We start from the raw sequence: 25,724 nt of genomic DNA on the forward strand, positions 1-25,724 counted from the left end.
GAAGGTACAGGCAACCAAAGTTCGGCATATATATATATATATATATATATATATATATATGCACAAGACTGTGTGCCTCAAAAACTTTGCGGAACAAGCGGGGAGGAGGGGACAAATTGCGTACCCTCCACGCAGGAAAAGGGTACAGAAAAGCCATAGTGCATGCGGAGCTGCCAAAGGAACTCTACGAGAGTCATCCCTTCGGAGGCGCTTAAGTCTCCTGGAACCCTGAGCGCGCAGCCAGTCCCGCATCACGACCTGCGCTGTGAGGCTGCAGTTCACCACTATTCCCAGCAAAAGCGCATTCTACATAGGTATGTTATTCTTGTATTCTACAAGTTTGCATTGTGACAGGTAGAAATAAGTTGCGACGCGGTACTACGCTCTGCATGAAACATCGATAGACATGCGTAGTTCCGGAACGTGGAAGGGCTTCAGGTGCGTGTCCTTTCTTACGAGCACAGACCGGAGATAGAGGCTAGAAGCGTCTCCTGCAAAGCTTCGTCAAAGCGCGCTGCAGCAGAGGCTGGACATGCGCCTGCAGGATGCGGGTCGCACGCGAGCGTCTGGCGGCTTCTGCGTGCCGTTGAATAGGAGGCGAATAGAAGGCTCCTGAGAACTGCAGCTTTGCTAGCCTGAAGGGAAGAAAATGATGAGTCGAGGGGCCGGCCTACTCTCGGTCCTAGTCCATTTTCAGGGCAGCTTTTCAGCATATGTACACTGCTTGTTACTGCGCCAAACCCCGTCGAAGCAGCAGCGTCCACGGCAGAAGCAACAGCCTCCTGCAGAGAGGCTCCCCCGGAGCCTTTCCGGTGTCTCAACAACTGCAACAGGCGAACACCGCCCGAAACAATGCTGCGCGCAGGACAGCCCCCACAGCTCTCGGCGCATGGAGACCAAACGAAACGTGCTTCCCGTCAACCGTCATAAAACTGCGGCGCCCCTGCGGGAGATCCTTTGGAAGGTTCCAAACTACAGCAGTGCAGTGTAACAGTGCACATAATACTTCATACAAGTAGCCTGTTACAATAGTGATAACAGAGATAGTTCATACGACTGAAAACAACTTACTGCAGCAATTTTGAAAGACACTACTGTTAATACAAATACTAACTGTGAGAGTAATATTAGTAATGATGTAACTATTGGCATACAATAGTGATGATGATGCAACATAACTAATAACCACACACCGCAACTTTGCGCCGACCGAAGCTGTTGCAACTTTACATCCCAAGTGATGCGTCAAAAGGCAGAGCGGTTCTAGTGCAGCAGCGGAGACGGCACTCAGCTTCGCGCCTGCTGCCCCGCTGTGCCCTGGCAATGAGCGAGAAAGGGCACCTTTAGCCTGCAAAACGACCAGAACAGGTACAGCAAAGGACCAGAACCGCGCTGACTCACCCAGCGCAATCGTCACTAGAGACTGAAGAGTTGCATCTGAAAACGCAGCGCCCCTAGCAACAAAGTCTCAAAACACGACAAGGGCAGAGCTCTCCTAAGGCTCACAGAGGTAGTGAGGATCTGAGAGGCAGCGAAGAATGCTCTCACGCAATCATCTATACCGGCCTCCTGCAGCTGCAGGGCAACAGGGAGGAGACGCAAACGAACGCATGAAGACTACGGGGGTACCTGCTTCCCGCTTCCCTTGCCTTCTCCCCGTCGCACCCAAGACGTACCTGTGAAGCCAGAAGCTGAAGCAACAGCACAAATAGCGGAAGGCCTCCTTCGCATAGCCAGCGACTGTCTCCTCGTCTATCAACTGAAGGGGCCCCGGGCGTCGCAGCCGGTGCGGAGGGATAGTGAGATTCAGCAGCCGCTCCTGGATGGGCAGCTTCCCCAGATGCCGCTGGTTGCTGCAGCAGCAGCGCTTTTTGCAGGTAGGACGATGAATCCCCGGCCGCAGCCCCCAAAACGAGCGCGACGTCCTCGGGGCTTAAGTGCGGTAAGCTGGCAGTGACCCGTGAAATGAGTTTTGCAACAAGTGCCGCATCGTCCACGTGGTGCCTGTCAAACCATGCAAACACGAACATGCACACATCCACACGCACAAACACACACACACACACACACACACACACACACACACACACACACACACACACACACACACACACTCACTCACGCACACACACACACACACGCACGCACAACACATACTCTAGTGTGTACAGTTGCGCAGAGTTGGCTGGGGTGCTGGCCAAAAATACTCCCACTTACTCCCAGGGCAAACACAGGTAACGGATCAGAATTCAGATTTGTTCATGGCATAGAAAAAAAGGAAAGGGAAAATGGGTTGTGCACTTCGTCAACGGGCTGACACACTCTGATAACAATTTGCAGAAGAGGGCCAAGTCGTTAGCCGTCCACAGCAACCAAAAGGTCTCCACTGGGGGAGCAGCAGGCTCACCCTCCAGCACAAAGCGTCGTAGCTGCCTCTCACAGCAGCACACACAGCGCAAAGCCGCACATGCAGCACAGCCACCCACGCACTGCCCACAAGGCAGCAGACTCTCGCATATGGGAAACCTCACAAACTGCACAGCCCCACGCGCGCAAGCTTGCAGCATTGAGAACGTTCCTAAATGAGCGTGCTAAATGCGCGTGGATCTGACCGCGTCAATACTTGGGTACTATGGCTGCATGTAGGCCCTCTCAACGGCCGCAGCTAGCCGGTAGTATACAAAAGCGACGCCGTACCTCTGCAAGGAAATGTTTTGGGCGGCAGTTTCCCCTTAAGGTTAAGTAGAGAAACTGGAGGATTCCCGCTGGACTGTAAACAGCAGACGGAAACGCCAGAGCAGCACAACTCTGCAACCCTAAACCCTAAACCCTACAAAACACTCTGAATACACAAAACTGCACAGCAACAAGCCTCATCAGCATTCACTCTCCGCATTGCACATCCCCCACGGCTGCTCAGCACAAGGAGCTAAGACCGTAGAGGCGCACCTCAGACTCGGCAATGCCGCCACTGCATGCATTTCCAGTATCTCCCAAGTGCGCTCTGCTGTTGTGCGTTGATTGTCAGAGACGCTGCTGGCCTTCGCTGCCGGTTCATCTTGGGGAGCATTATAGGAAACTGCTTCATGGTTTATAGGGGTTCGTTCGGTGACTGTACATCGCCATGCGTCTGCCTGGGGGGAAGAAATCAGAGAATCTTGTCTCCCGGGTGAAGAAGACGAAGAGGTGACAACCCGAGGCAGGAGGGGGGGAGCCAGCAGTGCTGCGTTAAGCAGTTGCCTAGGACAAACTTTGGTCGTCTGTGTTATCCTCAACTGCGCATTGTTAACAAGGCGAGGGAACAGCAATGCGTACTTCCCCATGGCAGCAGTTGTGCGTCCGGTGCCTTCCCATGCATGCCCAGCATCTGAACCCGTTTCGAACGGTCAGTGATCAGGGCATCATTCCACAGAGGGTCCCAACACAAAGACCGTTAACCTTAAACCCTTCACCCTCAAACTCAACCGGGTGCGTGGAGGAAGCGACTCTCTGTGAGCCTTCCCCAGCCAGAGACCATTGAGGATCCCACAGTTCACAAATAAGCCTTTTTCGTTTTCTCACGGAACCGAAAAGGGGGGAAATGGAGAAGCTTCGGATGTGGCACTACAGCTCCCCTATCCCTTAGAAGTTCTGAAGGCCTCAGTCGCATGCGTTCACCGTCACACATGCGCGCAGGAAAGCGGCGGAATCCGCTCAGAACGGTTTGTTATTCCCTCGCTGAGATCGAGAGGAAAACGTCCTTCACAAGACAAGAAACAATAACTGCTGTAGCTGAGGCAGTCTCCAAGCTGCGGCCTTCAAACCTACCTCGATGGCTTGCGGTCTTTGCAGGGGAGTCGACGTCCCCTTCTGGATTTCCGACGTTTTCCAGACATGTGCTCCACTTCCAGTTATATGGGTTTGTTTATTCTCTTATTTATTTTGTTTGTTAGCCACTCCATTGGCATTGCAGCTTGAGGAGTTGCTGAGGTCACCTACGGGAGAGCACTCGGGCTCAGCAGAACCTGAAGCACGCAACCTTAGAACCAGGGAAATGCGGGTTGTTTGGCAACTAGAAAGTTTAGCACTTGCTGCTACATGTTCCTGTAAATAGGGTATCTACTTGGACGACTGAGCCTCCCACCCCACTTGTTCAGGTGTTCGTTGGGCCCCCCTACGTGTTTTAGGCTTGGCCCTTACGTGAAGGGTGGCACTCTGGTCTGTAGGGTTTGTCATTGGGCGCCCGCAGGTTCCCTCTGAGGGACGATGCTTGGCCTTCCTTGAGTGATGGCGGCTGTAAAAAGCCTTCGGAAGCTCCTTATTTTGGAGTTTCTCCTGTGGAGGGCCTTTGCCTCCTCTATCTCTTTCTCGGTTGCACCCCAAGGGCCCGCCTTCTCTCGCCAGAGACCGGCCCTCCGTTTTGAAGCTTTCATCAAAGGCATCAGGGATCCTCCTTGCCGCCTTTCCCTGGGAAGGGGAGAGGTCTTCCTACCCCGTGCACTGTGGAGGGTTGGGTTGCGACGCTGTGGAGAGGCCAGGCACCCCAGGACAGTCGTAAAGAAGCTCTGCGAGCGTGTGGCCGTCTGGTGTGTCCTGCAAGCAGCACCACATGCAACAAGTGCTGCGGGGGAAGAGTGCGTAGAAGAGTTTCAATGGGGGAGATGGGGAGGGGATCCTTGCCCTGATCTTCCCGCCAGCTGTATGCACAGTGGGCAGTGGACTCGCGATGATACAAGTGCTGCTTTCAGTAGCGTTTCTACTTCCAGATATTTTCCCAGGGGCTCCTGGCGCCCCTGGGAATATAGGGTTCCGGGGACCAGACCGGGCAGGTGTCTGCTCCCCACTCAAGAGCACAGAGGCTTCGGCGGATCTTTAGCTCCCTTTCTGCGACCCATCTCCCCTTCGCGGCGCCTTTACAATGCACAGGACGGCTATCTTCCGCCTGCAGAGGCCCAGCAGGTCCCGCGTGACATGGCGGCATTTCAAGAGGCGATGAGCCAACTCGACAGCAAATTTCTGCAATTCGCGAAGGAGACGTAAGTCCCCAGCAGGCACCTTCTGGTTGAATGGCCGCGAGGGTATGCTCACAATAAGACAGCAAAGCCACAAAGAGATACTACCCTGCGCACTTCATGCACTGCAATACCGGTGATACCTGATAACGTTGCTCACTGAGAGGCTTGCGCATTGCATTTGTGTCCTGCAGAGCATCCCCAACGGCAAAGTAAGCCATACAATTCGCAAAAACGGACTCAGGGAGTGCATACACAGGAGCGGTCCTGCAGAAGCGCGCCCAGTCACTCCTGCGTGGCTGCAAAAAAACATTTGGGGCGGCAGCGCCATTGCATTTGTCGACTGGAAGAGCCTAGACGGCAAGTGCTGATATGCGGCCCTTGATGCCTGCGTGCTCTGCTTCTTCATGCTTACAGAAACGAGGAAATACTGCAGAGCCTCAGCATGTTGTGGAGGCAGCGGCACCTGGAGCAACGCCAGGAGGAGGCACAACAGCAGTGTCTAGACACACGACCAAGTTCACCCCTCTTCAACGCGGGGGATGCCGGTCCTCTCGTGCGAAAACGCGGGAGTGCGTTCAGGGCGCGAGCCTACAAGACAGTGAGAAGCCTCGTGCAAAATGCGAAGCGACACAACTCTTAAGCAATCCGTTGAATGAACATGCGTCAATGGGGTTGTTGTATGGGATCAGACAAGGCCCAGATGCTCCAATCTCTGTTTGCATGGATGCGAGCCGCTGCTGCTCATTCATGCGTGCAAGACTGTAAAACGCCAATTTGCGTGTATTTATGCATATTACTCTCTCTATTTGCATGTGGCAACGTATGCTCGTTCGTTTTTCATTTGTTTATTTTGCATCTGCATGCGCGCATACAAAATTTCAACTAGTTACCCGTATACTGGGAGGACCAGGCAGAAGGTTAAGAATGTTTTCTGGACTGTGCAGGCGTATGAAATCCTGGGCAGCTCGCGTATCCCGATTCACAATATCGCTGAAGTGCTGCTGCTGCTACGCGAAGGGGGCCTTGTACTGCGAGGGGAAGAAAGAAACATAGTGCAGAGGGGAGCCTTCCGCTCAGCCGTCCTCCAGAAGATACTCGTGGTGTTGTCTCACGGCGTGGCCGAGCTTATTAGGAAGTCGTGAGCAAGCATCGCTTTTCTCAGCTTTGCGCAGCAGAATCGTGCGAGAGCTTTCATGCATATGTTTACGCATACGCTCATGCGTATGTATTTTGATAATGCATGTGTGCATGGATATGCATGCCAATATATGTATTTGCGTGTACCAATGTACAGGTATATATATATACATATATATGCGGTGTGTATGGGCCTGTACATGTACGTGTAATTGTGTACCAGCCGGTGTGCAGATATGTGCGTGCGCATTATCATTCGTATCCGCATATATATATATATATATATTTATATCCGTGCATTCATGCGCCTACGTGTATATGTATGTACGCGTATGCGTGCATGCACACGCCTGTGCATGGAAGACAGCGACCTTTAAGAGAGGAAAAGCAGCAAGAGCCAGTTCACTCTAGCCGTCAACGCAAATCCAACAAGCAGTGGAGCAACTGCTTTGAAAGGTCTCCTCCATTTTAAGGCGCCCAGCGGAATGGTAGACTAATCGTTGGATGCACGTCAGTATAGCACATAATATTATGCACATTAATACTCTCTACGCGTGGATCACTACGGATATTCCCATATTTCTTGTTGGGTGCGTTTGTGCTTTGTATTGCCAGGCGGAATGCCATGCGCGAAGGTGCCCTTCAGGACCTCTGCAGACTGCCTGGGATATCTCGGCGCACGGCAGCTGTTCTTTTTGACGATTACTTAATTGACAACTCACAGGCACTCCGGGACCACCTCGCGGCTCTCGTGCCTGGAGCATCCATTAACACCGCAGCAGCCCGCGCTGGAGCTCCGTCTGAGCAGTGGTCGGAACATACAGAGCCACTGCAGCATCAAGACAAGGTGGCGGGGCTGTTGAAGCTATTCCCCACTGCCCTCAGCAGGGCGTGCATTATGCACGCGGACAGTTTTGGGGCTGCCATGGACGCCGCGGAGTTTGACGAGTGGCAGCAGCAGCTCTTGCTGGTGCAACAAAGCCTGAGGGAGGCGCCCGCGCTGTCTCCGCCGCTGGCGCTGGACTTGCCTGAGATGAATAATGGATTCAGCCGGCCGACGAGTAGGCTTGAAGGGTTGCGCGCCTTGCCGGTGCTGTCGCTTGGAGGCGGTATATTTCATGGACGCAACAGAAAGCTCGCATCCCTGTCTCTGCAGGTTTCGCTGCTGCCCAGTTGGACAGAAGAAGAAGGTCTACTTCCCCCAACTCTCGAGCGGGCCGTCTGCACCGGAGGGGAAGGCGCCGGGCCCCACGAGCTACGCTGGGTGCAACAGCAGTGGGAACGCGTCTCCCAGGCCTTTTGTCGGCTGCGCATGGAGCTCCACCGCAGCGTCGTACAGGCGCTGCAGCAGCGCCACCTCGTCAGCGAAGTCTTTTGTGAGAACTCCAGAACGAAGACGACGCATGCAGCGGGCAGACTGCCGTGGCACCAGGAGAGCTACAGACTGGTAAGCCCATGCTGTCTCACACGTTCTTCCCGCTACAGCTGTGCAACTGTTTTATACATACTGCCTACATGTTGCAATGCTGTGATGGGGAGCGGCACGAATCTGCCTTAAAAGTGTTAGATTTGCGCGGTGGATATAAGTGGACTGAAGCTCAGCTGAGCCCCATGCACCGCTGAATGCGTGTGTCCAGATAAGCATCCAAACGGTTTCGCCCCGCGCGTTTCCGTTCGCTACCTTGGCCGCTCGCTGCTGCGCATCTGCCTATCGACGGTTGCAACAGAAGTCGCAGCAGCAGTGGGGCTGCACTCTCACGCCTACCGGCTTTGTGCTGCCTGCCGCGAAAACGCATCCCCCCACCTCCTCACGTCCAGACGGGGCAGGCTCTTTTTCGTCGTCTGGAAAATCGAGCGGAGGCGCCCCCGATCAACATCAGAGTAATGAGCACAATAACGCTGCCCCTGCTGTGACTCCTGTCTCTGTGGAACAGACATGGTGGGTCCTTGATGAACAGGGCGTCCTGCGGCTCCTGCAGGAACCCCTCTCAATGCAAGAACGCGTAGGCGATCTCGGTTCCAGCACATAAATCTGCGGACGCCTGCCTCCAATGTTGTTAAGTCTGTCTTTGCAGCAGAACCCACGCAGTGCATCTCAACGGGGCATCGGCAACTGCTGCTACAGTTGGTCCAACGACCGACAGCACGGCAGGCTGTATATGCTCGAAGCTTTGCTGTTCACGATCAAGCTGAGGCCATTGTAAGGGGCCGGCAGGCTGGTGTGCTTCACTTAAGGTTGCGGCTTTATCAGGAAGGTCTCTGTAGTACCGCGCCGGGAAGCTGGCACGCGCTCCTGCCTGGCCCCCCACGGCTGTCTACGTCTTTACCTTGAGGGGATTTGACTCACTGCATGCTCTACATGCCGTTTCGTTGCAGAAAATTTCTTGCAGCCAAAAAGAAAAGGAAGCGGCTTCCGTTTGCGAAGTCAACACAGCCGCCTGAGGGCGTTCGTCAATCTGCGCATTCGTTTTTTTTTTGCTTTTATGGATCTAGTCTGTTGTACGGCTGGATCTTCGTAGGACTTGGCGCCTTTTTAAACTTGCCTGCATTGTCTCCGTTGTCGGTGTTGTCTCTGCTGGCCCTTCTGCCTTCATTGTTTATACTGCTTTGACCCCCTTATCCCATTTTCAGCTCTCCTTTGTTGTCACGGTGTGAAGCTACTTCTGTTTTTGTGAACTTGTGTGCGATTTCACTAGTGCCTATTTTCTTGACTCTCTCCCCCATCCTGTCTGCTGTTTGCATAGTCTCAGCTGTCTACTTCTTACCTGCAGTGTCTAAATGGTTCTGGTGTCGGTCTGGCCTTCGGCCAACTCATTGTAAAAAGCAGTCAAAAAAGCAGAGCTGCTGCGTTATATCCCTTCTGCAACGGCAATTAGTCGCTGCAAGGGTTCGTTGTCTGCCCCACAGAGACGTTGGATTTGCAGCAACGCGAGGTGCACCCAGCGGCTCCTACCAGTATGACCTCCGTAGACCTGTCTATGGGCCCTTTCAGAGCAGTTGGATGGCAGCCCGAGCCCTCCTTCACAAATAGCAACGTACACTGTCTCCCAAATAGAAAAGCAGCAATTCCCTAAATCGGTCGACTCCTTACGCACGACTCCGACCCCCCGCTGCATGCGGCTAGGGGAGGTTTTGGCCGGCAGAGACGCTGCCCACGCGCACAGCTTTAAGATGTCCCCACAGCAGGAAGAAGCCTGCAGCTTCTGTTGTCTTCGAAGGGGGTCTGATGTTTCTGCAACGTCGTCTCCCTCCCAAAGCAACCCGAGAGACTCGCCGCATGCCGCCACTGCCCACAGCGCTGAGAGGCACGCAATCGATGCATCCAGCAGGTCGGATGCCCAGGATGGGGTGGCAGTACACCCCAACATGCTTCCGGCGAAGCCGTCCTGAGCCCAGACGAACACCCCTGCGGCCTCTCCAAAGATGAACCAAGCCCTGGCTAGCCGCTGCAGTCCCTCCAAGAGGTCAAGCAGCAGATGCCGAGCTGTGTGGGCATGACGCAGCCCATCTCCGGTACCTAGGGTGAGGCGCACTTGACCTGGCTCTCCGCCTGCGCCTGTCTCTTCCTTTCCGCTTCCCTCAGAAACTCGCTTCAGCTTAAAGAGTTGGCGCCGTGCCTTTAGTGCTGCTCGCAGCAGAGGCAGACTCCCGGGGCCTATTTCCAGCGGCCAGAAAGGCCCAAAATGTCCTGTGGTCTCTGAATCTCCACGCTCCACAGAGGCCGCCTGTTCCGGTGAAGGGCGTCCACCACTGTCGTTGCAATTCTCATGCACTCTACCGCCTTCGCAGTTGCCCGCGACGCCCGCAGCGCCTCGGGCCCCTTGTGAGGCATTACTCTCCCCTGTGCTGGTGACGATACTGCCCCACAAGCAAAGGCGGGGGGCTTGCCAAGCTGGCAGGGGAGCCGCTACCGTGGAGGCCGCAATCAGAGACCACAGCAAACGAGTGCAGTCCCTCATAGGAGGCAGCCACTTAGACGGTGTTACGCCCCTGTTAGAGGCTTCCGTCTTGCTTCCTCCCCACACGCCGTCAGCACGGGGGCACTCACCCACCCTACAAAGGTGAGAATGCCGCAGGGACTGATTCCTTTCGGCTGTACAAGACGCTGCATGAAGCGGGAAGGGTGGGGGAGGCACAGGCTGACTGGCTAAAGCTGCGGAGTCCCTCGCTGCGAAGACTGCTGTCCCTCTACGGGCGCGAGGCGAGGCCCCAAGAGAGGTTATGACTGTCTCCACTTGGGCACGTAGCCACTGCAGGATGCCAAAGCGCTGCAGCAAGTGCTGAGCGTTGACAGTGGCTAGGGGAACTTGGATATACTCCGCTGACTGGAGATCTGTGGGGCCTTCCTTTGCAGCCCAGACACTGCAGAGTTCCGCTTGAGCCGCTGTCACTGAGAAAGCTGCATGCGGGGACCACCATGTGCAACCGGTGAGGCAGGCTGGGGCTGCTGTTGAGAGCAACAGGGCCTCCAGCACGCTGCGACTTACCGAAGACTTATTACTTAGATCACCCAGCACAGGCAGCGCAGACAGCGCAAGCAAGGCCGGCGGGGGCAACACAGCCTGGGGTATTCTGTGGGCCTGCAGCAGACGGCTGCTGACTGCTACGGAACCGTCGGCGAGGCAGTGAGACACCGCCATGGCCCGCTTCAGCACTAGCAGCAAAAACCGCTTCTGCTCTGCTGACGTTGCAGCAGAGGGAGAGAGCAGCAAACGAGAAAACAGACCCTCCGACCCCAACAGGGGCTGCCGCAAGGCCGCCAAAGTTAACGGCATGCACGGCTCCTGCAGCAACACCGAGACGGCAGGGTGTTTCAACAGCGCAAAGTTCAACACAGGATACAGCGGCAGATCTGGGAGGAAGAGGAAAGGCAGCGCAGCAGCAACAAAGCTGCATGCAACCGGTGAGACAACCTGCACACACAAAATAGCAACACACAAAAAGCCACGTGCAATCCCCAAGTGCCAAGAGCGACTGGCCGCGGTAATGGTTGGGGTGCAACACCCAGCCCACCTGTACAACAGTTCTCCCTGGTGCAAGCCCTTGCCCTGCAGATACTGCGTCTGTTGAGGATTGCTGCTGATGCTGCTGCTGCTGAATCGAGGTCATGAGGGAGTTCAGAAGCGTCAGGAGCTGCTTGACTTCTCGGAAGGCAAAGGTAGCGGCTTTATGCCGGTGCTGCGTCTCCCGCCTTCGCGACCCGCGGCCTTTAGCAGCAGCAGCGCTCAAATGCCGCTTGCGGTTCTGCATATTGAAGGCGTGCACATCTGCGAAGTGGCAAAGCAACGACCGGTCTGCTGACAGTTGCAAAAGGTGCGTGTACACCGCAAGACCTTGAGCAGCTGCCGCTCGCGTAGATGGGTCCTGCAGAAAGTCCAGAAGAGAACCACAAAGAATTCATTAGGAGACTCCTGTAGAGCCGTGCCCCGCGCTACGTATACCAGCCATTATATACTCAGTGCGCTGCATCTCTCTTTGTCTATTTCCTGCTGTGACAGAGAAAGGGATGTATGCAGCGGATTATCCCGCGTGTGTTTGTGTGTTTGCGCATTTCATCATGGGGTGCGATTATCAAGTGGCAATGGCGTATGCGTATCCAAACATGCTAAGACTTAACATTTTTCGTGAGCCCCTGCGCATTCTTTATTACGTGCGCCGAGTACGTCGGGTCTTCTGGAAGCCTTCAACGTGAATAATTTGTGCCTTACGCGTTCTAAGAAGTGCAAATACACTTCGTGTGTGCTTCTAACATCCTCTCAAAAGTGCCCATATGCATTGTGTATATCCTAGGCTTCATACTAGGTGCATGTACAGCCGAGAATGCTGGGGCGTGTCAGTGCCGCTTACGGGGCAACCCAGAGCCATAATAAGGAGTTGCAGTCCCCCCCCAGAGGCAAAGCTACTGAGCCATTGGTCTCCGTCGTCGATAGAGGCCCCCCATGCCTCGAGTTTGCGCGCTGCTATCTCCCGATCTCCGTCTGCACCGGCCTTTCCTGCTTCCTGAGTGCTGGCGGAGAGGGGCCTCCAAAGGCGCCCAATGCGCCTCGCAGCCTTCAAGAATGTACTGACACGCGTGACAGCCGGTTGCACTTCTTGTGGGTTGAATTCATCCATCTCCCAGACGTCCTCCCTGCGCCGTTTGTTCTGCTGTGCGGAAGTCTCCTCTGGTTCCTCAGCGCCGGTAGCGCTTGGTGTCTCCTTTACCTGTGTACCGCCGACACCCTCGCTGGGACCTTCCGACTCCCCCGCAGGGCCTTCGGGGGAGGAGACGATCCCAGCCGCCTCCTCTTCCTTCTTTGCTGTCTCCTCCAGAAACCGCAACCAAGCCCCCGCCACTCCACAGGCCCGGCGCGCCTGCTCCGCTGCGCACACGGGTCGATTGACGGACAAGGCGATTAGAGGATCGCTGCTGGGAGCAGAGGGATTGTCCTCCTCCCCTTCCCGCTGCTGCTTCTGTTGCAGGTGCTGTTGCAGCTGCAAGCGAGTTTGCTGCTGGTGTTCCTGTTCCTCTTCAAGGAGCCGTTGCCACCGCCACATCAAAACGAAGCATGCCGTCGTCAGCCGCCCCGTCAGGTAAGGTACAAGGTAGCCCACATCATACGCGCTGCTCCCCGCCGAAGTCTCCCGCAGAGCCCTTAACTCGTAGCTGCGCCCCAGGTCTTCCAAACGACGCGCCAGTTGAGAGGCCCAGACAACTGTCTCCCTGCAGTCGGCGCCCCCCTGTGTTGTCTCCTCAAACTCGCCCCCTGCCCCCACACTCGCACGCGCCTTCAAGGCAGATTGCAGCTGCAGGTGCACCTGCAGCTTCTCGACTCCGGTAGCAGCTGCGGGATCCCAACGGCAGAGGCTTTGCTGCTGCTCCGCAGCAAATCGCCGGGGCTGCACCAACTTGGCGTGGAACGCAAACGCATCAAGGGTCTCCTTGACTCGCCTGGGGTCGAGGGCGAGCCAGTCGCAGGGGCCCGCAAGACGGAGACGGACGCGCTGGCTAACAGGGCTGGATGCAACTGAAGCATCTGTGCTTGTATCTGCAAACACTTCCCGGAAATCCGGCAACTCCGCCATCCAGGTGAACTCGCTGCTGAACACCTCGCAGCTGCCTCCTTCTGTTGCCTCTCTTGCCGCCCCTGCCTCTTTCAGGGCTTGGTCGCCCGCCTGAGATGGCCCTGAGGAGACCTCAAGGCCCTCTGCACCCGCTGAGTGACCCTCCGCTGCACATTCTGCTGCGCTTTCACTGAGGTTCGGGCCCCCGCTGTCCAGAGTAAGGATTTGGCAAATGTAGGCGTCTACCCGGGAGGTGGATGCCCCATACAGCTGAACGAGGGCCTCAAACAACTCGGGGCACACCTCCGAAAGGCGGCAGAAAGGCTCTGCCTCATCTTCTTGCCGGCCTTCTAGGCTCTCTTCTGGCCGAGCCGCTTCCTCTGCTCCTTGCAGCTGCTGCGCATTCGCTGCTGGGAGGAGCTGCTCACACAAACACTGCAGCAGGGGACACAACACCCCTGCAAGGCCCGCTGCTGCAGCGCTGCCCCCCGGCCCCATAGCCGCCCCTGTGCTGCGAATTGCCTGCTTAGCTGCAATCCCCAGGGTTGCCATGGCTGTGGAAGACAGCGCCTCCAGAGCAGCTTCTTTCGCGTAGGCCGCTGCAGCACCAGGAGACGATCCCAGAGCCGCCGCCATCATGGCGAGCTGCACCGCCGGTAGTAGAAGAGAGACCCAGGCGTGGACGGACAAGAGATCCGAAGTAAGAACAGCGGGAGGAGACGACCCCCACTCCGCTCCCCCTTGGGGCAGCTTCAGCAGCGCCGCGGCGCCGCAGTTAACGGCAGCAATGGGGGGCGAAGGGCCCAAGACCTGGAGAAAGCCCCGGGCCACGGACTGCGCCTTGGGCCTGAGAGCTTTAAAGAACTGTCTTTGCTCTTTCGTGAGGCATGCCTCCGTGGGTGTCCCTTTTGGCTGTAAGGCGCGTACCACCACGACGCCCAGCTGCGCAGCCCTGCCCATTGCCCCCAGGTAATACGCCAAGTCGGCAGCTGCTGCTGCTGCCCCCTCTTCTCCTGCTGATGCATACACCGAGTCGTCAGACAGGTCGCCGGACCCCGTAAGAGCCTCTTGCAGCTCCCCCAACTCCGTCTTCAGGTCCTTCAGCGCAGTCCCTAGGTCCCCACGAGCGGCGCCCAAAGCGCGCAACCCAGTAGAAGACTCATCTAAACAACTGCTTCTACTGCCACCCGCCGATGCGTGCAGCACCACGGCCAAGAACTGATACCGAGCCCAACCGTCCACAGGCCACCTGAATCCAAACAAACCCAACACTTTAAACCCTAGACCCTAGACCCAAAAACCCCTAAACCCTAAAGCAAAGCCCCAAACAAAAGCCTTAAAATTTTACACCCTCCTGGTTCGCAGCGTGATGCGTTCATCTTCTCAATGCAGCCCAAGCCAAACCCTAAACCCTAGCCCCTAAACAGTAAAACCCTAACCCCAAAGCCCTAAACCCTTGTTTCGGATGGCAAAGGGCGGCCACGGGGATTTAGAGGACTTAGATGCAGAGACGAGCAGCCCGCGCATCCGTGCTCCTGCTGGCTGCTCCCTACTGCACGCGACAGCTCCTATGAGGATCTAAGGGACTGAGCCCCTCTCCCTTCAGGGCGTAAACTGCGAGCGGGCAGAGAAACAAAAGAGAGAAAAGCTTCAAAATCTCACCCCTCTTCAATCGTAAAAGGCTCCTCCAGGCTGCCCGCCAGCTCCGCCAGGTCTCGCGCCAACTCTACACCGAGACGCACAAGGACTGATGTCCCTGCCTGCTGCATGCAGAGCGAGGCGAGGAACTGCTGCACAGCCTGTGCCCACAGCAGTGGGGCCTCAGCAGCCAAGCTATAGGCAGCAGGATATTCTCTCTCCCGCCTCTCCCGAAGGAACGACGCTGCCACCTGCCAGGGGGCCCCCTTGGCCCGCACACGCTTGCCGCTAGGGCCCTCGTTGCTGTCCCGCGCATACAGTGACAGTTTCAGTGCCTCCATCACATCTGCTGCCCAGCCATCTTCTACTGGGTTGGGCTTCGAAGCAGCAGCCTTCCGCCGCTTCCTTGAACTGCTGCTGCTGCTGCTCTCTGCACCGGCCGTGCCGTCTCCCTCCTCCAGCGCCTCCTGGCAGCGCTTTAGGGCATCCGCAACAGACGGGTAAAATGAATGCGGCATCTGCTGCAGCGCATCTCGCCACTGCAGCAGAAGCGCAAGGCGCACCGCTGGGTGGATCAGGGGACAGGCTGTCTCTTCCGTCCCTGCGGGGCCCTCTGAGGGAAGAAAGAGGCGGATGCATGCACGCCGGAAACTGCCGCTGCGGTCCCAGCATGCGCGCAATGTCTCAACGAGCCCCTGTCTAAACACCACTGCAGCATCAGTTGCTGGTGCTGCTGCTGTAGCTGCTGCTGCTGCTGCTGCTGCATCCCTGTCACTGCGCAGCGCGGGGGCCCCAGGCGCCGTCTGCAAGCACAGACAAACCATCACGCGCTCTGTTGCTTCCAGCAAACCCTCATTGGAAGGGAGATCCTTGGCTGCCTGGATGTGGGCTCGGGCCTTAGAAGTCTCTGGCGCCGCCGCAACAAGCGCCACTGCAGCAGCAGCAGCAGCAACAGCAGGAGCTTGTTGCTCGGCCCTTTGCTGCTGCCACAAGCCCTCCAAGAAGCTGAACAGGCGCAGCGCTTCCTCTTCAGAGAGCACCTGCAACCGTTGCACTAAGGAGAGTGCTGCTGCTTCAGGGTTTTCACCCGGGGCAACTGGGGTTGCGCCGCATGCATGCAGGACGAGCGACAGGCCGAACACTCCTTCAGCACCCGTCAGATGCCCACCAGCAGGTGCTGCCGCTGCTGCTGGTGCTGCTGTGTGCCCCAGCCCCCAGAACTCCAGCAGGGGCAGCAGCCAGCGGAGGTGAGCGAGACCTGCCGATGTTCCTGCTGCAGCTGTCTTTTCCTTACGGCCCACCACCCTTTCAGCCGCCAGCAGCAGCAACGGCCTCCTATCTTCTGCTACAAAAGGCCTCGCAGCCACCGCAAGGCGCTGCAAGAGAGCGAGCAGCAAGTCCCGAAGGAGAGGCTCCTCCCGTTGGCATCTTGGCGCCGTTTCATCTTGCTGTTGTGCCTCCGTCTCCTCTGTCTCTTGCGTTTCTGTCTCCGTTTGGTGTTCTGTCTCCGTTCGGCGCTGGGAACTCGCGACAAGGCCTAGGCCCTGCATGCAACGAATAACTGGGGCGCAGTTGTCCGAGTCCAGCAGCTCCTCTGCCTGCAGCAAAGCTGCTGCCAACTCGATCGCCCGCCGCACCACTCGCTGCAGCAGCAGCAGCAGCTGCTGCCGCTGCTGACCCCCCATTGCCTCAGGTGTCCCCTCAGCAGCAGCAGCCTGCAGCAGGTTGCAAATGTGGCAGCACAGAACAGCCCCCATCTCTGTCCATTGCCTAAGTGCTTCTGTCGGTGGAGGCGAGCCATCGACGATGCTGCTTTTGTTGTTGCCTTTTTTCTCTTTTCTTTTCTTTTGTCGCCCGTTATGCAGGGCTTGCTGAGGGAGATGCGCAGGAGCACAAAGAGACTGCAGCCCCTTGAGGGCCTTGATAGCCAGACGCAACAGCCGCTCTGAAGCCTCCCCCACGTCGAACAATAGCGGCTGCTCTGCTTCAGAGTCGGCGCCTGAGGTGTCACTGGGGCCCCACAGGGAGGGACTCCCCACAGGGAGGAGACCCCCCAACGCCACGGCTGAGTTCCTCACGTGGCGCGTGACCGCCTCCAACTGCAGCAGAAGAGCAGCCAGCCTCTCTTCCGTCTCCTTGTCTCCGGCGTCCTGTAGTGTCTCCTCAGCAGGCTCCGTACATGCTGCAGGCGGCGGCAACTCTCCGATGTGCTGCAGCAGCGCGCGCAGCAGCCACAGCCCGTTGCTCCAGCCTGCAGCAGCAGCAGGGCCTCCTGCATGTCCCCAACCAGAGCCAGGTAGCTGCGCTCCAAAGACAGCTAGCAGCAGCCCCGGGGGTATCGCATGCACTGCAGCATGCGGGCCCAACCTCGCGGCCAAATGAGGAGCAGCGCCAGACACCAGTGTAAGTTGCGTCTCAAGGAAAGATCTCCTCCCCTCTCCCTCTGTCCCTTGTGAAGTGTGGGGCTCCACAACTCGGCAACAGCAAACCTTCAAGAAACGCCGCAATTGCCGGCGGTATTTGTTTACAAGTTCGTACTGGGGGTGCTGCGCCGCAGCAGCCCGGGCTGCGTCCGCCTGCCGCTGCTGCTGCTGCTGCTGCTGGTGCTCTTGTTCTTGTTCCTGCTCCTGCTTCGTAGATGCATTCACGTTCAGCGCAGCGCCCACGACCCGCCAAGGCCCCTCAGCCTCCAGACAGCGAAGGAGAGGAGGGCCCCACGAGGGGCTCAAGACACAGCAGCGCATGAAGCCCTGCAAGGCCCACCCCGTGACGGCTTCCACGCAGAGGTCTCCTGAATGCTGCGGAGTACAGCAACCCCAGCAGCTCTCGCTGGGGGCTCCAACACCGAAAGGAGGTATTTCTACGAAGAGCGGCCGCCCCCCATTGCAGCGCGGGGTCACTGACAAGTGCGACAAAACAGCCAAAGAAAACACCGAAAAAAAGCCGCCGGGAGCTCCGTTTGCTGCTGCTGCAGCAGCTGCTGCTGCAGTTGCTGCTGCAGCTGCTGCTTCTCCCCCCGCTCTCGGTACTGTCTCTAAAGAAAGGTACTCCTGGCTGCAGGCAAGGAGACTCAGCCGCCGTTCGCTTGCGAGGCGCACCAAACCCACGAAGTAGAGACAACTGCAGCGGAAGCAGCCGCTCTCCAGCAGCGCAGCTAGCCACACAGCGGCCTCGTCTACGCAGCAACTCCCCAAATGCTCTCCTGCAAACAACCCGCTCTTGTGCAGCAGCCTGCAGGCACCCGCATCGCAAGCAGCTAAATACACAACGCCATCATTTGCTGCATGCAAAAGCGCTCGGATGCATACAACAAGACTGATTCGAAGCCCAACACTTGCGCAGCCTCACTGCGAAACATACCCCAAAAGGATTTGCAGCGGGGGGAGCCGGGGACTGCAGACAGCGACTTGTCCTTGAGGCTTGTCAGCTGACTGTGGGGCCTGGCTGTGCTGCAGCAGCTTCCTGCTGCCCTGCACATCGGCGTGCCACTGCAGCAGAAGGTGAAGCAGTAGCAGCTGCTGCTGCTTGGAGACAGGAGCCCCCAGTGCTATCTCCTCTCCCCAGATGTCTACACCGCCCCGCGCCTGCACCCCCAGATGCGTTATTTCTGCTGCAAGGCGGCCCGAGGAACAGCAAAGCCACAGCTTCCCAGGGCCCCCGAGGGCCTCCGGGGCCCGTGGGGCCCCTGTGTGTCCCGGGGCCTCCCCCGCCTTCCACGTGCAGAGCAGCTTCCCCCACTCCAGAGGGAACGAAGGGACTAGCAGATCTTGATATGCGTCTGCGCTGTCCAGACACCTGAAACACAACCCGAAAACAACACAACCCCACGCAACCCCTCAGCAAAACGAACGGCCCAATCAGCTTGAAGACCACAGGCATTATCTGTAACCGCAAAATAACCCACCAACAAACAGAACATACGCACATACGTTCAAGCATGCATGCGAGCATGCATGCATGCATGCATGCATGCATGCGTTTGTGCCTGTAGGTATGTGCATCCGTGTGGGTGTATGGAGCTGCGTAGGTTGCTAAGGCATTTGCAACCCCAAACAGCAGCAGCCCCAAGACCCCCACGCCGCCCCCCCTTTCCCTCGCAGGGGCTGCATGCAGATCAGCACTGTTGCTAAGGCGGGGCAATAGAGACAAACCAGGGAGTGTCTCTTCGTTCATGTTGGTGGCTCCGTCGTTGGTGTGAGTCTCCATGGAAGAGTGTTTGTCTGTGTCTTCATTACTCACCTCAACATAAACTGCAAGAAGAGCTCTTCTAAATGAATCCCCTCGGCCCCTACAAGGCTGTCCCCACGAGCATCGCGGGGACCCCCGTCCTGTGCCGCTCGCTGGGGGGCCCCCTCTTTAAAGAAGAGCTGCAGCAGGTGCTTTAGAGGCACCCCCTTGTCTATCTCGAATACGCGCTGAGGTGTCTCCTGCACTGTCTCCTCCTGAGCCCCCCCAAGGGCTTTTAAGCTGTCTCCTTCTGTCTCCTCGTGCCCCATGCCTGCCACGTGGACTTCAACTTGGTCGTCATCGCTCGCCTCGGATGTCCCCTGCTGCTGCAGGCTCTCTAGTTCCCGTTGCTGCTGCTCCTTCGCAGCAGCAGCTGCTGCTGCTGCAGCTGCCCTCGCTAGCGCTTCGTCCGATAGCCAACACTCCACAAAGGACGCCTCCTCAGCATCCTGTATACGCTGCGACGCGAGCTTCTTCTGCCGCCGCCGCTGCTGCCGCTGCTGCTGCTGCTGTTGTTGTTGCTGCTGCTGCTGCTGCATGCGCAGCAAAGAGTTGACGAGTGTCTTGGGGTCTGGGAGCCTGAGAGCCACCTGGGAGAGGAAGAGACGCTGCTGCTCGGGGCTGTCTTTCAGGGCCGCATGCATGCAGCGCAGCGCCTTGCAGCAGGCCCTAAGGACGGACACCCCAAAGAAGGCGAGGGTGAGGTCTTGCTGCAGCAGACACTGGGAAAGGTGCTGCCGCAGCAGCAGCGCAGGCGAAGCCACGTAAAGCACTGCCAGCCCCACAACCCGCCAGTGTCGCTGCAGCGCTGCCTGCTGCTCGTGCTGATGCAGCGCGTGCTGCAGCCGCAAAGGCTCCAGCTCTCCGAACCAATCCACTTCTCCGTCCTGCTTCTGCTGCTGCTGCTGCTGCTGCTGCTCGGCCACCCCCTCTAATCCATCTAGCCATCTGAATCCTCCTTCACCCATCCCTGACGTCACGAGCTGCTGCTGCTGCTGCTGCAGCTGCAGCGGCTGCTGCTGGTTGAAAGAGTGTGCAGGGGAGGCCCAGGGGGTTTCAAGTAGGCGGCAGAGAAAGAGACAAGAGAGCGCAAAGGTAGAAGACTTGCGGGGTGTCAGCAGGAGGCCGCTTATCTTTGCAAGGTAGGGAGCAGCAGCTGCTGGCTGGGCCTTAAAGAGCAGCAGCAGCAGCTCCTGCTGCGGCGGCAGATGAACGGGACGTATAGCTAGCGCCACAGAGAGCAGCGGGGCAGCAGCAGTACGCAAGGAACTCGTACTGTCTCCTCCGTGAGCCTCAGCTGTCTCCTGAGGGGCCCCACACAGCGGGACGCCCTTCATCTCTTCTCGGCTCACCGCCAGCAGCAGCAGACACCCCAGCAATCGCTGCACCGCCCAGGCGCTGCTAAAGTAAGCCGGCAGAGGTGGGGCGTCCCCGTTGCGTGCAGCTGGTGCGGCTCCTGCTTCTGCTGCTGCTGCTGCGTCAGCAACGCTGCTGCAGTCGTGAGGAGACAACAAGGGCAGCAGCAAGTGGCTCAGCTGCTCCCTAGCAGCAAGTCTCTGCAGCAGCAGCGGCACGGGGAAGCCCCCGCCGCCCGATGAGAGAAGCAGACGGCGTGCTGCTGTCTCCGTCTCATTTGCCTGTCCCTTTTGTCTCCTCGACATAAAACGATAGAACAACCCCACCAACAAGCACAGTGCATCCAGCTCACGGTCGGTAGACAGACCCCGCAGCGCCGCACGCAGAAGAGCCAACCCTCCTTCCTGCTTGCTGCTGCTGCTGCTGTTGGGATCTGCAGCGCCAGCCCGGGAGCCCTTCAGCTGCTGCTGCTGCTGCTGCTGCTGCTGCTGGTTGGGGCGTCTCCGCTGCTGCAGCAGCGCGCTGCTCACGAGAGGGTCTGGGTGCAGCAGCAGCAGCAGCAGCAGCCGCAGCACCTCCTGCCGCAACGCATATCGAATAGGCACTGTGCCGCAGCCCCCGAGGCCCTCCTCGGCCTCTCTGCTGCGCAGCCGTTTCACAGCTGCACGTACACCCGAAGCAGCAGCAGCAGCCGCAGCTGCTGCTGCTGCCAAATGTCCGCCCAGCCCCGATTCCCCAGCAACCGCAGCAGCAGCTGCTTGCGCCGCGGCTCCTGTAGAGACACTCCATTTACTGGGGTCTGTGGGGTCTGTCTCCTCACAGCAGGAGAGGCAGCAGCACTTCACAGAGAAGGCCCCCCAAGCGCTATGCCAGCCTCGTTTGGGTGTCTCCTGTAGACTGCTGTCTCTTCCCTTGTCTCCTTCCTCGCTAACTGTCTCTTCTGCTGCTGCTGCTGTTGCTGCTGCTACTGCAGAGTCGCCGCAGTGAGAGCATCCACACAAACGCCCCTGCGCTTTGGGCGGGGGAGGCAGCAGGCTGCTATCTCCAGCACCCCCGCTTCGTCTGCTGCTGCTGCTGCTGCTACTTCCGTTGCGCTGCAGCAGGCGGTGACTGGGGCCTTCGCACAAAAGGATGAGAGCCTGCTGAAGGGGGTGCTGCTGCACCATCTTATCGGCTGCTCCCCCACCCCCTCCATGAAGGGCCTCAGCTGCTGCTGCTGCTGCTGCTGCTGCGGCTGCGGTTGCTCCCTGCGCGGCTGAGGCAATGCGCCACGCTGCTGCTGAGGAAAAGGCAGCAGCAGCACCTAACAGTCGGCAGATACACAACTGCAGCAGCGCGTGCTGCTTCCCGCTGCCTGCTGCAGCAGGGAACGGCAGCAGCACGGAACTGAACGACAGCAGCCGCGACGGAGCAGCAACAGCAGCAGCAAGGCGACCCCGTGTCGATGCAGCAGCAGGAAGAGCGTCCAGGGTTTCATCTTCAATGATAGCACTTGAAAGAAGTGCAGCAGCTTGTGCTGCACGCGCTGCTTCCTCGGCTTCATCGGCTCCTTTTAGGAGCAGCTCCTGCTGCTGCTGCTGCTGCTGCTGGATTCGCGCTGCAGCAGGACTTATACCCTCAGGCAAACCCCTCTGCCCCACCCGGCCAGCCTCTGCAGCCTTCTGTAGCAGTCTATCATTGCATGCGTCTAGAAGCTGCAGCAGCTCGATGCAGGCTGGAGAAGTTGTAACGTATACTTTAAGCAGCTGCTGCAGTTGTTGGCGCAGCTTGGGTAGTTCCTGTTGCTGCTGCAGCAGCAGCTTCTGTTGCTCGTGCTCCCGCGCTGCTGCTGCCTTGCTGCCCAGCTTCTTCTGCTGCACTGCAGGGGCTTCTGGGTGCCCTAGCGCCGGTAGCAGGGGCCCCAACCAGCTGAGGAGGCCCTCGCTATGCCCCTTCCCCAGCCGAAACCCCTCAGCTGCTGCATGCAGTTTCTGTGCAAGGTCTCCGGACCCCATTATAGCTGTACATACAGCCGGAAGGTCTGAGCCAGGGGTGTCGAGGGGTTGGGGGCCCTCGTCTAGGTAGGGGCCCCCTGTTAGCAGCAGAACCTACGAGGAGCCTGAGGGCTGTAGGCCTTCTATGAGGCTGAAAATAGCCCCTCTTTAGCCCTCAAAATGCTCTTAATTTATTCATAGAAAATATAAAGGATGCAAAATAAACAAAGAAAAGAAGGCAGACAAGCCCCGGGCCCTCCCTCCTTAGAGGGAGCCCCGCCGAACCTCTTGTATATCGGAGTGTACCGGCACTAGAGAAGTACAGCTATTGAAAATTAATTTACTATCGTTTAATGAAATAAAAAGAAACCCTTAATAATTAATTTTATCTAACATTGCTGCAAAGTACAGAAACGTGCAATCCCTTAGCCTTTGGCTGTGGGGCCACAGCGAGCCCAGCCCACCTCAAGGCTCGCCAGGCACATCTTTAGAACTCTAAACCCTAAACCCTAAACCCTAAACCCTTAGCCCTAACACCTACATAAGAAGGCTGAAACCCGAAGCTCTCGACTTCAATTTCAAGGCTTTTATTGCCTCACTATGATGTCCCTTGATCGTCCGCACACAAAAAAATCGGAGGCGCATCTAACGCCTTTGGGTTTGTGCTTTAGAGAGCAGGATTGAGGGTTTAGGCCAAGCTATTGAGGCTAATCAGTGCAGTCTTACAACATCACAGACGCCCTTCTATGCCTAAAGCCTTTACTTGCAGCAGCCGCTGGCTGAAGCTGGGCAAGCGGAAGCCAGAGGGCGCAGAAAGGGTTTAATTTGGTGCATATATATATATATATATATATATATATATATTTGCGCACAAGTTGGGTATTGAGGGGTTCATTCACCTTCAGTAGCCAGTATGTGCGCAAGTATAACTTGTTTAACAATGGTCTATAGTGCTAGCTGATGCGTCAAATGGAGGGCGTTGTGCTTGCATATGAGGTTCCCTTGCAGCTCTAGCTGCTTCAAGGTGGGTTAAAGCTTATAGCAGGCCACCCTTTCTCGGCACGAGTCCTTAGGGACGTTTGGCCGCTGTCGCAGTAGGCCTGGAGATTGAAGAAGAGGTCAGCTGCTTCTGCGAAGCAGCGACATGCTTGTATCTTGAACATCTTTACTCTATTGCATACCACTCTCTTCTTTGTCTAGAATCGGGCTCTATCGTTGCACTTGGTAGCGGTGTATGATCGGAGAAGGCAACGGCTGAGAGCTGCAGCTTCACAGCTCGGAGCCTAAGAATGATGCCTCAGCCCTTGCGGGCAGTCCAGGTATAACGAACGCTGTAATAATAAAGGAGTGGAGGACTTCAAACTTTTTTCTTTAGGTTCAAGCTCCGTCGTCTTTAAAATAAATCGCGGGAAACAGTAACAGGTTTTTGTATATGGCCCAAAGATAGATCTTATCGATATTGGGGCTGTGAAAGCCAAGCCCTTTTAGAGAAATATAAGAAACGACAACAGAAGGCAGATGGGGAATCCGGCACTCATAAAGTAATATATTTGCACTTTTTGTACAAAGGGACCACGTATGTTGCTATGGCGAGGAAGTGCGACTTGTCTGCTTCTTTCCCTTTTAACAAGCTCAGATAATTCGATATGGGTGGCTCATTAAGAGGGCTAAGGAGCTGCAGAAGCGGTGTTTTAAGCAGGGCCGCCAGGGAAGCTAACAAGGCGGTCAGGAAAAAGCCTCCAACGTGCAACACAGTGACAAAGACGAAGAAGTGACAGCCCCACCTGTGGATCTAGCTGGTTAAGAACAACCACACCCACCTTCGGGTAAGTCTATGGCTTTTCGGTAGAGAAGAAAGGAATTGCAGAAAATCGGATCCAGGAGTGCACCGTTATATTATTCCCCCCAGGGATGCTGGTGCGGTACCTCGACAAGACATCCATAAACTATTCAGCGGCTGCTGCCAACTCGGAGTGGCTCCTATCTTTGCGGGATCCGGCTCAACTCCATCAACACAAATTTAGTTAACACAAAGGTTTCTAGAATGGCCTTTCCCCTCTCTGCACATAGGCCGCTCACCGTCTTACTGCACGCATAGTATGAATTTGAGCCACCATGGCAACCGTTGTGGCTTGAACATTCATTCGTGTGTACGGCATACCGATACACTGTGCCCTTTATATCTGCATTAAATAGGCAACTCCTACATAATGGGCAGCCAAACGCTTCCCACGCAGAATGCCTCCAAGACAACTTTTGATATTCCGCTGAAGTACCCCGTCACTATGGAATACTAACGGACAAATTTAGGAGGCTGAGCAAAGTAAGCAATTCTGCTTAGGACAGACTGACCAAACTGAGGAAGCAACCATTGTATTGCTCACATATTTGAATAATACTCAATTTCCCCTGCTTGAATTGAACAGTTTTTACTTGAATTACATCAAGTTTTAGTTCGAATGCACAGCAAATTGCCCTTCAATGTATTCACAGCGTGTATGCGTTAGCTACAGATACATATTTAAGGGCAGTAAGGTTCAGTCTTCATGCCAAACAAGGCAACGAAAAGACGCAGCCTTAGAAGCTGAGGCAACGCATAGCGGCTGAGTCCGCTGTAGCCGCGTTGGCGAAACTTCATTGCTTGGTTCTGTCTTTGCTGTGAATAATGCAAAACTACCTTGTGTATGGGAAGAAGAAGACAAGAAAAAGTCTTAATATTTGCAGATGCCGCTCTTACCCTCCAACCAGGACGGTGGGAAAGCTGCAGAAATTTGCTTGCGTCTTCCGCGGAAGTTAGCCGACATCATCCGACTTCGTACATTGCAAAGTTGCAACTTGAAAACATTTCATTAAAATACTTTTATATCGAGCTGGAAGCACATTGCAAGACGGTCTTCCTCAAGCACGATGTTGAATATATTGTACACGCGGTGCGGTCAATTGGTCTGCCGGTTGTTAGGTTTACAGTCATAAAAAATTCTCTTTTGATTCTGCGTCTTTGAGCGAAAAACTCTTAAGAAAGGTTGCTTTGGACATTTTTTGAGTTAAATATCGGCGTTTGCCGAGCTGAATTGTTTGCTTCGATTTCATTGAGCAGCCGCGCCGCCGTGCGGCGCGGGTCCACCATTGCAGCGCTGGTGGCTTTTTTCTGAATTTTTTCCTGTCTGTCCAGGATCTCTCGCTCATGTGAGACGTTGAGGTTGTTTTAATTGCGTTGCGAGTGCGTTCTGGCGAAAGAGATCCGGGTTTTCACCACTTTGTTCCCTTGACCGGCTGTCCATTCAACATTTGCAGAAGCGGAAAGCCGGTGGTGGCCAGCCTAGACAAGAATAATATTTCGGAGTTTTCTAGGGAA

At 56.4% G+C, this 25,724-nt stretch overlaps 3 protein-coding genes across 3 annotated transcripts; 1 reads left to right on the forward strand and 2 right to left on the reverse strand.

The window, feature by feature from the left end:
* Positions 1 to 917: 917 nt before the first annotated feature.
* On the reverse strand, positions 918 to 3,323 carry EAH_00022080 (hypothetical protein, conserved; the record flags this gene model as incomplete). Its single annotated transcript, XM_013393331.1, has 6 exons — positions 918 to 972; positions 1,194 to 1,348; positions 1,677 to 2,004; positions 2,323 to 2,429; positions 2,698 to 2,770; positions 2,950 to 3,323. 6 exons carry the CDS (start codon positions 3,321 to 3,323, stop codon positions 918 to 920), a joined length of 1,092 nt encoding a protein of 363 aa, XP_013248785.1.
* A 943-nt stretch (positions 3,324 to 4,266) lies between these two features.
* EAH_00022090 (hypothetical protein, conserved) lies at positions 4,267 to 8,161 on the forward strand (the record flags this gene model as incomplete). The annotated part of the gene is made up of 5 exons (XM_013393332.1): positions 4,267 to 5,015; positions 5,409 to 5,592; positions 5,939 to 6,132; positions 6,747 to 7,578; positions 7,769 to 8,161. 5 exons carry the CDS (start codon positions 4,267 to 4,269, stop codon positions 8,159 to 8,161), a joined length of 2,352 nt encoding a protein of 783 aa, XP_013248786.1.
* Positions 8,162 to 8,980: 819 nt separating this feature from the next.
* On the reverse strand, positions 8,981 to 22,390 carry EAH_00022100 (hypothetical protein, conserved; the record flags this gene model as incomplete). The annotated part of the gene is made up of 6 exons (XM_013393333.1): positions 8,981 to 11,044; positions 11,145 to 11,495; positions 11,979 to 14,424; positions 14,838 to 18,044; positions 18,174 to 18,608; positions 19,053 to 22,390. 6 exons carry the CDS (start codon positions 22,388 to 22,390, stop codon positions 8,981 to 8,983), a joined length of 11,841 nt encoding a protein of 3,946 aa, XP_013248787.1.
* Positions 22,391 to 25,724: the final 3,334 nt, after the last annotated feature.

The sequence above is a fragment of the Eimeria acervulina genome, genomic scaffold (genome assembly GCF_000499425.1).
Source record: "Eimeria acervulina Houghton genomic scaffold, Eah_scaff160, whole genome shotgun sequence".
Lineage (NCBI taxonomy): Eukaryota > Apicomplexa > Conoidasida > Eucoccidiorida > Eimeriidae > Eimeria > Eimeria acervulina.